At 54.7% G+C, this 12,851-nt stretch overlaps 2 protein-coding genes across 3 annotated transcripts in view; one reads left to right on the top strand and one right to left on the bottom strand.

Moving 5' to 3' along the window:
* Nucleotides 1-1,691, bottom strand: part of LOC121470821 (syntaxin-4-like) — a 22,217-nt gene extending 20,526 nt beyond the window's left edge. Inside the window, exons 1-2 of the mRNA XM_072936400.1 lie at nt 1,490-1,691; nt 1,052-1,242 (exon numbers count right to left, since the gene is read on the bottom strand). Of these exons, the coding sequence (XP_072792501.1) occupies nt 1,052-1,242; nt 1,490-1,691 (393 nt within the window). The remainder of the gene's footprint in view (nt 1-1,051; nt 1,243-1,489) is intronic.
* Nucleotides 1,419-12,851, top strand: MAPK7 (mitogen-activated protein kinase 7). Of its 2 annotated transcripts, none has more exons than XM_072936461.1 (7): nt 1,419-1,579; nt 3,188-3,656; nt 6,842-7,007; nt 9,111-10,165; nt 11,104-11,483; nt 11,561-11,688; nt 12,580-12,851. In XM_072936461.1, the coding sequence occupies exons 2-7, from the start codon at nt 3,200-3,202 to the stop codon at nt 12,725-12,727; spliced, it is 2,334 nt and encodes a 777-aa protein (XP_072792562.1). In that variant the 5' UTR covers nt 1,419-1,579; nt 3,188-3,199; the 3' UTR covers nt 12,728-12,851. The 2 variants fall into 2 exon arrangements, with proteins under 2 accessions (XP_072792562.1, XP_041575510.2); XM_041719576.2 differs by having other exon boundaries at nt 1,419-1,666.

Here is a 12,851-nt window from a genome sequence, read left to right as displayed (position 1 = left end):
CCCGAATTTGGGGGGAAAAATGTGGATTTTGGGAGAAAACCAACATTTTGGGGGAAAAATGGGAATTAGGGAAAAATAAACCTGAATTTGGGGGGAAAAACGCGGATTTAGGGAAAAATAAACCCGGATTTGGGGGGAAAACGGGAATTAGGGAAAAATAAACGCAAATTGGGGCGAAAAACGCGGATTTTGGGAAAAATACTGGATTTGGGGCGAAAAACGCAGATTTTGGGAAAAATAAACCCGGATTTGGGAAAAAAAATGGAAATTGGGGAAAAATAAACCTGGATTTGGGAAAAAAAATGGAAATTAGGGAAAAAAACACGGATTGGGGTGAAAAACACAGATTTAGGGGAAAATAAACTGGATTTGGGGGGAAAAACGCGGATTTGGAACAAAAACCTGAAATTTTGGGCTCCTTTCCCCATTTTTGGGTTCATTTCCTGATTTTTGCCTTTTTTACCCCATTTTTGGCGTTTTTTCCCTGTTTTTGGGCTCTTTTTCCACATTTTTTTGTTCATTTCCTGATTTTTGGTTAAATTTTCCCGACTTTGGGCTCTTTTCCCAATTTTTGGGCTCTTTTCCCCATTTTTGAACTCTTCCCATTTTTTTTAAACATTTTTCCAGTTTTTGAGTCCATTTTTTGGGTTTTGGGCTCTTTTCCCATTTTTTAACACCATTTTCCTGATTTTTAGAGTTTTTTCCTGATTTTTGCCTCATTTTCCAAATTTTTGGCCTTTTTATCCCCATCTTTGACCTTTTTCTCCCCATTTTCAGGATCTTTTCCTGATTTTGGGGCTCTTTTCCCAATTTTTGGGTTCATTTCCTACTTTTTTTGCATCTTTTTCCCCATTTTTGGGCTTTTCCCGTTTTTTCGCAATTTCCTTCCATTTCCCGACTCCCCAATCCCAATTTTTTGGCTCTTTTCCCATTTTTTGCCACTTTCCCCCCATTTCCTCCTTCCCCCATCCCAATTCCGGCCTCATTTTCCCTCTTTTTCTCCTCTTTTTCCCGTTTTTTCCCTTTTTTTCCCCATTTTTTGTTCTCTCGCCTGGCGCAGTTCCCGCGTCCGGTCCCTCATGGCGGCTGAGCGGAAGCGGAAGTGGCGGCGCAGTGCGCGGTGCGCATGCGCAGTGCGCAGCGAGACGGGGCCGCTCTGTCCGCCAAAACCATCGAGAGGTCCTCCAGGACCATAGAGACGAACTGGAAGTCCTCCAAAACCATAGAGACGAGCCGGAAGTCCTAAAAACCATAGAGACAAACCGGAAGAGGACCGGAAGTTTTCCAGTAACCATAGAGACGAGCCGGAAACTCTATTAAAAACCATAGAGATGAACAGGAAGTCCTCCAAAAACCCATAGACACAAACCGGAAAAAGACCGGAAGTCCTTCAGTAACCATAGAGACGAACCGGAAATTCCCCAAGACCGTAAAGACGAACCGGAAATTCTTTAAAAAACACAGAAATGACCCAAAATTCCTCCCGAACCACCGAGAGGAGCGGGAAAAGTTCCCGAAAAATCCCCGAGCAGCGACGCGGAAGTTCTCCGAGCCCGGAAGCAGCGGAGGGAGGGCGGAAGTGCGTCCCGGAAGCCGCGGAGGGGGCGGGGCCGGGCGGCGGCTGTTCCCGGGCCCGGCGGGAGCGGCGGGAGGGGCGGAGGGGGCGGTAAGAGCCGCGGGGGGGTTGTCATGGTAACGGCCCCCGGGGGGGGGATGGGGGAGACGGGACAAACTGGGAGAAACTGGGACAAACTGGGAGGGACTGGGAGGGGATTAGGAGGGACTGGGATGGGATTGGAGGGGACTGGGAGGGACTGGGAGGGACTGGGAAAGACTGGGGGGGACTGGGATAAACTGGGAGGGACTGGGACAAACTGGGACAAACTGGGAGGGAACTGGGACAGACTGGGAGGGACTGGGAGGGACTGGGAGGGGATTGGGATGAACTGGGAGGGACTGGGACAAACTGGGGGGGACTGGGAGGGACTGGGAAGGGTTTGGGGGGAGTGGAAAGAGTTAATGGGGGCACTGGGATATACTGGGAGGGACTGGGATGGGACTGAAAGAAACTGGGAGGGACTGGGAGGGATTGAGAAGGGTTTGGAGGGAACTGGGAGGGACTGGGACAAACTGGGATGGGATTGAAACAAACTGGGGGGGACTGGGAACAAATTGGGAGGGACTGGGATGGACTGGGACAAACTGGGAGAGGATTGAGGGGGACTGGGATGGAACTGGGATTTACTGGGAGGGGTTTAGGGGGGTCCTGGAGTAACTGGGAGGGAACTGGGACAAACTGGGACGGACTGGGATGAACTGGGATGGGATTGAAGGAAACTGGGAGGGACTGGGGGGAACTGGGAGGGAACTGGGACAAACTGGGAGGGAACTGGGAGGGAACTGGGACAAACTGGGAGGGAACTGGGAGGGGTTTGGGGGGGACTGGGATATAGTGGGAGAAACTGGGACAAACTGGGAGGGACTGGGAGGGAACTGGGAGGGGTTTGGGGGGAGTGGAAAGGGTTAATGGGGGCACTGGGATATACTGGGAGGGGCTGGGAAGGGTTTGGGGGGGACTGGGAGGGACTGGGATTTACTGGGAGGGGTTTAGGGGTGTCCTGGAGTAACTGGGAGGGAACTGGGACAAACTGGGATGGACTGGGAGGGACTGGGAGGGAACTGGAAGGACTGGGATGGACTGGGAGGGACTGGGAAGGGTTTGGGGGGCACTGGGAGGGAACTGGGACAAACTGGGACAAACTGGGAGGGACTGGGAGGGGTTTAAGGGGGTCCTGGAGTAACTGGGAGGGAACTGGGAGGGAAATGGGGGAACTGGGAGGGACTGGGAGGGTCTGGGATGGGACTGGGAACAAACTGGGGGGGACTGGGATGGGATTGGGATGGACTGGGAGGGACTGGTTTATACTGGGAGAAACTGGGGGTACTGGGAGGGACTGGGGGAGGATGAGGGGGGACTGGGATTTACTGGGAGGGGTTTAAGGGGGTCCTGGAGAAACTGGGAGGGAACTGGGACCAACTGGGATGAACTGGGAGAGGATCCGGGGGGACTGGGATGGACTGGGATAAACTGGGAGGGACTGGGATGAACTGGGAGGCAACTGGGACGAACTGGAGGAGAATTTTTCCCACCCAGACGATTTTTTGGGGTGATTTTCGCCCTTTTCAGGTGACAGGCGCCATGGCGGAACCAGGCCCCGCCCCCAATGACACAAACCACGCCCCCCATGGCCCAAACCACGCCCCTAATGCCCCAAACCACGCCCACCAGGGACCAAGCCACGCCCACCAGGGGCAAAGCCACGCCCACCATGCGATAGGCACCGCCCCCTATGGACCAAGCCACGCCCTCCAGGGACCAGGCCACGCCCCCAATGACCCAAACCACGCCCCAAATCACCCAAGCCACGCCCCAAATCACCCAAGCCACGCCCCAAATGACCCAAACCACGCCCCCAATGACCCAAACCACGCCCCCCAGGCCCCAAGCCCCGCCCCCGAGGCGCCGGGGCCGCTGGCGCTGCTGAAGGCGCGCGCGCTCGACGTCACCTTCGACGTGGGCGACGACTACGAGGTGATCGAGACCATCGGCACCGGCGCCTACGGCGTGGTCAGCTCGGCACGGCGGCGGGATACCGGTGAGACACGCGTGGGGCACGCGTGGGGCACACCTGGGAACACCTGGGCACACCTGGGGAGGGTAAAACACAAAAAAAACGGGGTTAAAAGGAGCAAAAATGGGATTTTGGGCATTGAAACCACACCTGGGCACACCCAAAATACACCTGGGGATACCTGAGATACACCTGGGGACATCTGGGCACACTTGGGCACTCACCTGGGCACACCTGGGCACACCTGGGGAGGGTAAAACGCAAAAAAAACGGGGTAAAAGGAACAAAAATGGGGTTAAAATGAGCAAAAATGGGATTTTGGGCACCGAAAACACACCTGGGCACACCTGGGCACACCTGGGCACACCTGGGGAGGGTAAAATGCAAAAAAAATTGGGTTAAAAGGAGCAAAAATGGGATTTTGGGCACTGAAAACACACCTGGGCACACCTGGGGAGGGGAAAACGCAAAAAAAATGGGGTTAAAAGGAGCAAAAATGGGATTTTGGGCACACCTGGGAACACCTGGGCACACCTGGGGAGGGTAAAATGCAAAAAAAATGGGGTTAAAAGGAGCAAAAATGGTGTTAAAAGGAGCAAAAATGGGATTTTGGGCACTGAAAACACACCTGGGCACACCTGGGGCACACCTGGGCACACCTGGGCACACCTGGGGAGGGTAAAAGGCAAAAAAAAGGGGTTAAAAGGAGCAAAAATGGGGTTTAAAGGAGCAAAAATTGGGTTAAAATGAGCAAATATGGGATTTTGGGCACACCTGGGCACACCTGGGGAGGGTAAAATGAAAAAAAAGGGGTTAAAAGGGGCAAAAATGGGGTAAAAGGAGCAAAAATTGGGTTAAAAGGAGCAAAAATGGGGTTAAAATGAGCAAAAATGGGATTTTGGGCACTGAAAACACACCTGGGGCACACCTGGGCACACCTGGGGAGGGTAAAAGGCAAAAAAAACGGGGTTAAAAGGAGCAAAAATGACGTTAAAAGGAGAAAAAATGGGGTTAAAAGGAGCAAAAATGGGATTTTGGGCATTGAAAACACACCTGGGCACACCTGGGCACACCTGGGGAGGGGAAAATGCAAAAAAAATGGGGTTAAAAGGAGAAAAATTGGGTTAAAAAAGCAAAAATGGGGTTAAAATGAGAAAAAATGGGGTTAAAAAGAGAAAAAATGGGGTTAAAATGAGCAAAAATGGGATTTTGGGCACTGAAAACACACCTGGGCACACCTGGGGAGGGTAAAAGGCCAAAAAAAACGGGTTAAAAGGAGCAAAAATTGGGTTAAAATGAGCAAAAATGGGATTTTGGGCACACCTGGGCACACCTGGGCACACCTGGGCACACCTGGGGAGGGTAAAATGCAAAAAAACGGGGTTAAAAGGAGCAAAAATGGGGTTAAAATGAGGAAAAATTGGGTTAAAATGAGCAAAAATGGGATTTTGGGCACTGAAAACACACCTGGGCACACCTGGGCACACCTGGGGAGGGTAAAACGCAAAAATGGGGTTAAAAGGGGCAAAAATGGGGTTAAAAGGAGCAAAAATGGGATTTGGGGCACTGAAAACACACCTGGGCACACCTGGGCACACCCAAAATACACCTGGGGATACCTGAGATACACCTGGGGACATCTGGGGGCACCCAAAATACACCTGGGGCACACCTGGGCACACCTGGGGGCACCTGGGCACACCTGGGGGCACCTGGGGAGGGTAAAACGCAAAAAAAACGGGGTTAAAAGGAGCAAAAATGGGGTTAAAATGAGGAAAAATTGGGTTAAAATGAGCAAAAATGGGATTTTGGGCACTGAAAACACACCTGGGCACACCTGGGCACACCTGAGCACACCTGGGCACACCTGGGGACACCTGGGGAGGGTAAAACGCCAAAAAAATGGGGTTAAAAGGAGCAAAAATGGGATTTTGGGCACTGAAAACACACCTGGGACACACCTGGGCACACCTGGGGAGGGTAAAACGCAAAAATGGGGTTAAAAGGAGCAAAAATTGGGTTAAAATGAGCAAAAATTGGGCTAAAATGAGCAAAAATTGGGTTAAAATCATCAAAAATGGGATTTTGGGCACACCTGGGCACACCTGGGGCACACCTGGGCACACCTGGGCACACCTGGGGGCACACCTGGGCACACCTGGGGAGGGTAAAACACAAAAATATGGGGTTAAAAGGGGCAAAAATGGGGTTAAAAGGAGCAAAAATTGGGTTAAAATGAGCAAAAATGGGATTTTGGGCACTGAAAACGCACCTGGGCACACCTGGGCACACCTGAGATACACCTGAGATACACCTGGGCACACCTGGGCACACCTGGGCACACCTGGGGAGGGAAAAACACAAAAAAAATGGGGTTAAAAGGAGCAAAAATTGGGCTAAAATGAGCGAAAATGGGATTTTGGGCTCACCTGGGCACACCTGGGCACACCTGGGGGCACCTGGGCACACCTGGGCACACCTGGGCACACCTGGGGAGGGTAAAAGGCAAAAAAAATGGGGTTAAAAGGAGCAAAAATGGGATTTTGGGCACTGGAAACACACCTGGGCACACCTGGGCACACCTGGGCACACCTGGGCACACCTGGGGAGGGTAAAACGCAAAAAAAATGGGGTTAAAAGGAGCAAAAATGGGGTTAAAAGGAGCAAAAATGGGATTTTGGGCACACCTGGGCATACCTGGGCACACCTGGGCACACCTGGACACACCTGGGCACACCTGGGGAGGGTAAAAGGCAAAAAAAAATGGGGTTAAAAGGAGCAAAAATGGGGTTAAAAGGAGCAAAAATTGGGTTAAAAAGAGCAAAAATTGGGCTAAAATGAGCAAAAATGGGATTTTGGGCACTGAAAACACACCTGGGCACACCTGGGGAGGGTAAAACGCAAAAAAAACGGGGTTAAAAGGAGCAAAAATGGGGTTAAAAGAAGAAAATAGGGTTAAAATTAGTAAAAATGGGATTAAAATGAGCAAAAATGGGATTTTGGGCACACCTGGGCACACCTGGGCACACCTGGGCACACCTGGGGAGGGTAAAATGCCAAAAAAATGGGGTTAAAATGAGCAAAAATGGGTTAAAATGAGCAAAAATTGGGTTAAAATGACCAAAAATGGGATTTTGGGCACACCTGGGCACACCTGGGCACACCTGGACCTCACCTGGGCACACCTGGACCTCACCTGCCCCCCCCAGGCCAGCAGGTGGCCATCAAGAAGATCCCCAACGCCTTCGACGTGGTGACCAACGCCAAGCGGACGCTGCGGGAGCTGAAGATCCTCAAACACTTCAAGCACGACAACATCATCGGCATCAAGGACATCCTGCGGCCGGCCGGGCCCTACGGCGAGTTCCGCTCCGTGTGCGTGGGTTGGGTGGGTTGGGTTGGTTGGGTTTGGTTGAGTTGGGTTGAGTTGCGTTGGTTGGGTTGAGTTGGGTTGGGTTGAGTTCTGTTGAGTTGAGTTGGGTTGGGTTGGGTTGGGTTGAGTTGAGTTGGGTTGGGTTGGGTTGAGTTGGATTGAGTTGGTTTGGTTGTTTCAGTTGAGTTGAGTTGAGTTGAGTTGAGTTGGGTTGGGTTGGGTGGGTTGGGTTGGTTGGGTTGGGTTGGGTTGGGTTGAGTTGGGTTGGGTTGAGTTGAGTCGAGTTGGGTTGGGATGGGTTGGGTTGGGTTGGGTTGGTTGGGTTGGTTGGGTTGGGTTGGGTTGGGTTGAGTTGGGTTTGGTTGAGTTGGGTTGAGTTGGGTTGGGTTGGGTTGGTTGGGTTGGGTTGGGTTGGGTTGGGTTGGGTTGGGTTGGGTTCAGTTGGGTTGGGTTGGGTTGAGTTGGATTGGGTTGGGTTGGTTGGGCTGAGTTGAGTTGAGTTTTTTGGGTTGGGTTGGGTTGGGCTGAGATGAGTTGGGTTGGTTGAGTTGAGTTAGTTGGTTGGGTTGGGTTGGGTTGGTTGGGTTGGTTGAGTTGAGTTGGGTTGCTTTGGTTGAGTTGAGTTGAGTTTTTTGGGTTGAGTTGAGTTGGGTTGGGTTGAATTGGTTGGGTTGAGTTGAGTTGGGTTGGGTTGGGTTGGGTTGAGTTGAGTTGGGTTGAGTTGGGTTTGGTTGGTTGACTTGGGTTGGGTTTGGTTGGGTTGGTTGGGTTGGTTGGGTTGAGTTGGGTTGGGTTGGGTTGAGTTGGTTGAGTTTAATTGGGTTGGGTTTGGTTTGGTTGGTTGGGTTGAGTTGGGTTGAGTTGGGTTGGGTTGGTTGGGTTGGTTTGGTTGAGTTGGGTTGGGTTGGGTTGGGTTGGGTTGAGTTGGATTGGGTTGGTTGGGTTGGGTTGGGTTGGGTTGAGTTGAGTTGGATTGGGTTGGTTGGGTTGGGTTGGGTTGGGTTGGGTTGAGTTTTTTGGGTTGGGTTGGTTGGGTTGGGTTGGGTTGAGTTGAGTTGAGTTGAGTTGGGTTGGGTTGGGTTGAGTTGGGTTGGGTTGGGTTGAGTTGAGTCAAGTTGAGTTGAGTTGGGTTGGGTTGGGTTTGGTTGGGTTGGGTTGGGTTGGGTTGAGTTGAGTTGGGTTTAGTTGGGTTGGGTTGGGTTGGGTTGGGTTGTGTTGAGTTGAGTTTAGTTGGGTTGGGTTGGTTCAGTTGGTTTGGGTTGAGTTGGGTTGGGTTGGTTTAGTTGAGTTGGGTTGGGTTTGTTGGGTTGAGTTCACTTGGGTTGGGTTGAGTTGAGTTGGGCTGAGTTGGGTTGGGTTGGTTGGGTTGGGTTGAGGTGGGTTGGGTTGGGTTGGGTGGGTTGGGTCGGGTTGGTTGAGTTGAATTGGGTTGGGTTGAGTTGAGTTGGGTTGGGTTGGATTGGGTTGAGTTGAGTTTGTTGGGTTGGGTTTGGTTGGTTGAGTTGACTTGAGTTGGGTTGGGTTGGGTTGGGTTGGTTGGGTTGAGTTGAGTTGGGTTGAGTTGGGTTGGGTTGAGTTGGGTTGAGTTGGGTTGGGTTGAGTTGAGTTGAGTTTCCTTGAGTTTGGTTGAGTTGAGTTGGGTTGGGTTGGGTTGAGTTGGGTTGGGTTGGGTTGGGTTGGGTTGAGTTGGGCTGAGTTGAGTTGAATTGGGTTGGGTTGGGTTGGTTGAGTTGGGTTGAGTTGGGTTGGGTTGGGTTGAGTTGGGTTGGGTTGGGTTGGGTTGGTTGGGTTGGGTTTGGTTGGTTGAGTTGGATTGCGATGAGTTGGGTTGGGTTGGGTTGGGTTTGGTTGAATTGGGTTGAGTTGGGTTGGTTGGGTTGGGTTGAGTTGGGTTGGTTGGGTTGGGTTGGGTTGGTTGAGTCGGATTGGATTCAGTTGAGTTGAGTTGAGTTGGGTTGAGTTGAGTTGGGTTGACTTCTCTTGAGTTGAGTTGAGTTTCCATGACTTTGGTCGACTCGCGTTGACTCACATTGACCCACCCAACCCCCCAACCCCTCCCCCACCCCCACACCACCACCCCCACCACCACCGCCCCTCCCCCACAGCTACGTCGTTCTGGACCTCATGGAGAGCGACCTCCACCAGATCATCCACTCCTCCCAACCCCTGACCTTGGAACACGTCCGTTACTTCCTCTACCAACTCCTCCGCGGCCTCAAGTACATCCACTCGGCGAACGTCCTCCACCGCGACCTCAAGCCGAGCAACCTCTTGGTCAACGAGAACTGCGAGCTGAAGATCGGCGATTTCGGCATGGCGCGCGGCATCGGCGCCGACCCGCGCCAGGCCAAGGCGTTCCTCACCGAATACGTCGCCACGCGTTGGTACCGCGCGCCGGAGCTTCTGCTGTCGCTGCACCGCTACACGCGCGCCATCGACATGTGGTCGGTCGGGTGCATCTTTGCCGAAATGCTCGGCCGCCGGCAACTCTTCCCGGGGCGGAATTACGTCCACCAACTCCAGCTGATCATGGCGGTGCTGGGCACGCCGCCGCCCGGCGTCATGGCGGCCATCGGCGCCGAGCGGGTGCGCGCCTACGTGCAGAGTTTGCCGCCGCGCCCGCCGGTGCCGTGGGAGAGTCTTTTTGGCGACGCGGAGCCGGCGGCGTTGGCGTTGTTGGGGAGGATGTTGCGTTTCGACCCGCGGGAGCGCGTCGGCGTCGCCGAGGCGTTGCGGCACCCGTTTTTGGCTAAATATCACGACCCCGAGGATGAACCCGAGTGCGTGCCGGCGTTCGACTTCGCGTTCGACCGGCAGGCGCTCACCAAAGAGGAGATCAAAGCCGCCATCGTTGCCGAAATCGCCGATTTCCACGCGCGACGCGACGGAATCCGCCGCCAAATTGCGCCGGCGCCCGTCGGAAAGACCGACGTCGACATCAACATGGCGAACGTCACCGCGGCGCCGGCGTGGCCGCCCTGCGCCGATGTGGACATGCCGAGCCCCGGCCCCGCCCCCGACTGCCCCATGGAGTCGCCGCGGGTGAAGGCGGAGCCGGAAGCGCCGGCGGCGCCCAAGAGGGACGGCGCCATCTCGGACGACACCAAAGCGGCGCTGAAGGCGGCGCTGCTGAAATCGGCCATGAGGAACAAGAGCAAAGGTGGGGGAGGGGAATGGGAGATGGGTTGGGTTGGGTTGGGTTGGGTTGGATAAATTGGGTTGAGTTGGGTTGAGTGAGTTGGGTTGGGTTGGGTTGGGTTGGTTGGGTTGGGTTGGGTTGGGTTGAGTTGAGTTGGGTTGAGTTGGGTTGGGTTGGGTTGGGTTGAGTTGGTTGGGTTGGGTTGGGTTGGGTTGAGTTGAGTTGGGTTGGGTTGGGTTGGGTTGGGTTGGGTTGGATGGGGTTGGGTTGGGTTGGGTTGGGTTGGGTTGGGTTGAGTTCATTGGGTTGGGTTGGGTTGGATGGGGTTGGGTTGGGTTGAGTTGGGTTGGGTTGGATGGGGTTGGGTTGGGTTGAGTTGGGTATTGTTGAGTTGGGTTGGGTGGGGTTGGATTGGATGAGTTGGGTTGGGTTGGGTTGGGTTGGGTTGGGTTGGGTTGAGTTGGGTTGGGTTGGGTTGGGTTGGGTTGGGTTGGGTTGGTTAAATTGGGTTGAGTTAGATTGAGTTGGGTTAAGTTGAGTTGAGTTGGGTTGGGTGGGTTGGGTTGGGTTGAGTTTAGTTGGGTTGGGTTGGGTTGGGTTGGGTTGAGTTGGGTTGGGTTGGGTTGGGTTGGGTTGAGTTGGGTTGAGTTGGGTTGGGTTGGGTTGGGTTGAGTTGAGTTGGGTCGGGTTGGGTTGGGTTGGGTTGAGTTGGGTTAAATGAGTTTGGTTGGGTTGGGTTGAATGAGTTGGGTTGGGTTGGGTTGGGTTGGGTTGGGTTGGGTTGAGTTGGGTTGAGTTGGGTTAAATGAGTTGGGTTGAGTTGAGTTGAGTTGGGTTGAGTTTAGTTGGGTTGGGTTGACTGGACCTCCCTTCCCTTCCCCCACCCGAACTCCATTTCCGATTGGCCGCGCCGCCTCTCCCTCCCCTCTGATTGGCCGCCGCCCCCTCCCCTCCCCCAGACCCGCCCTGCGCCGCGCCGGACCCGCCGGAGTGCCGCAAACCGGTGACGGCGGCCGAGCGCCAGCGCGAGCGGGAGGAGAAGCGCCGCCGCCGTCAAGAACGCGCCAAGGAACGCGAAAAACGCCAACGCGAGCGCGAACGCCGCGAGCCGCGCCCGCGGGGGGAGGGGCTGCACGGCCTCGTCCTCACCGACGACGACCGGCACCTCCTGGAACGCTGGACCAAGATGGCGGACGGCGCCGCGCCCGTGCCACGCCCACAAGCCCCGCCCCCCCGCCCTCAAGCCCCGCCCCCTCCCGCCGAGCCGTGGGCGTGGCCGGAGCGCCAAACCGGCGACGCCGACGTGGCCACGGTGACGCAGCAGCTGCAGAAGTCGCAGGTGAGGAGGGGGCGTGGTCGGATGTTGGGGGCGTGGCTTGTGGTGGCCACGCCCCTTTTCACGGCCCCGCCCCGCAGGTGGAGGATCCGCTGCCGCCGGTGTTCCCGGTGACGCCAAAGGGAAGCGGCGCCGGTTACGGCGTCGGCTTCGACCTGGAGGAGTTCCTGAGCCAATCGCTCGACATGGTGGGAGAGGCCAAGGACAGGTGGGGGAAGAGTTGGGTTGGGTTGGGTTGGTTGGGTTGAGCTGAGTTGAGTTGGGTTGGGTTGGGTTGGGTTGGGTTGGGTTGAGTTGGGTTGGGTTGGGTTGGTTGGGTTGGGTTGGGTTGAGTTGGGTGTGTTGGGTTGAGTTGGGTTGGGTGGGTTGAGTTGGGTTGAGTTGGGTTGGGTTGGGTTGGGTTGGGTTGGGTTGAGTTGGGTTGGGTTGGGTTGGGTTGGGTTGGTTGAGTTGGGTTGGGTTGGGTTGGGTTGGGTTGAGTTGGGTTGGGTTGGGTTGGTTGGGTTGGGTTGGTTGAGTTGGGTTGGGTTGGGTTGGGTTGAGTTGGGTTGGGTTGGATTTGGTTTAGTTGGGTTGGGTTGGTTGGGTTGGTTTGGGTTTGGTTGGGTTGGGTTGGGTTGGTTGGGTTTCGTTGCATTTAATTGAGTTGGGTTGGGTTGGGTTGAATTGGGTTGGGTTGAGTTGAGTTGGGTTGGGTTGGGTTGGGTTGGGTTGAGTTGGGTTGGGTTGGTTGGGTTGAGTTGGATTTGGTTTAGTTAAGTTGGGTTGGGTTGAGTTGAGTTGGGTTGGGTTGGGTTGGTTGAGTTGGATTTGGTTTAGTTAAGTTAGGTTGGTTGGGTTGGGTTGGTTGGGTTGGGTTGGGTTTCGTTGCGTTTCATTGGGTTTCGTTGAGTTGGGTTGGGTTGGGTTGGGTTGGGTTGGGTTGGGTTTGGGTTGGGTTGGGTTGGGTTGGTTGGGTTGGGTTGGGTTGGTTTTGGTTTAGTTAAGTTGGGTTGAGTTGGGTTTTGTTGGGTCGTTTCCCATCTCTTCGCGCATTTTGCCGTTTTTTGCCGTCGCGCTCTCGCCGACGCCGTCCCCTCCCTGTGCCCCTCCCCCGCAGCGTTGCCGACTCGGCGCCGCTCTCGGCGTCGCTCTTGGCCGATTGGTTGGAGGTTCACCGCCTCAGCCCCGCCGCGCTCGAGAGTCTCCAGCGCGACCTCCAGCTGGGATCGCCCATGGTGATCGCCGAGGAGCCGCCGGCGCCGTGACCCCGCCCCCAACCAGGCCACGCCCCCAACGAGGCCACGCCCCAAACGAGGCCACGCCCCCAACGAGGCCACGCCCCCAATATGAGGCCACGCCCACATTAAATTCATTAAATTTGTACCAAAA

Source organism: Taeniopygia guttata, chromosome 16 (genome assembly GCF_048771995.1).
Source record: "Taeniopygia guttata chromosome 16, bTaeGut7.mat, whole genome shotgun sequence".
Taxonomy (NCBI): Eukaryota; Metazoa; Chordata; class Aves; order Passeriformes; family Estrildidae; genus Taeniopygia; species Taeniopygia guttata.
Note: the sequence above shows the minus strand (reverse complement) of the source record. Positions and strands in the feature narration are given on the sequence as shown.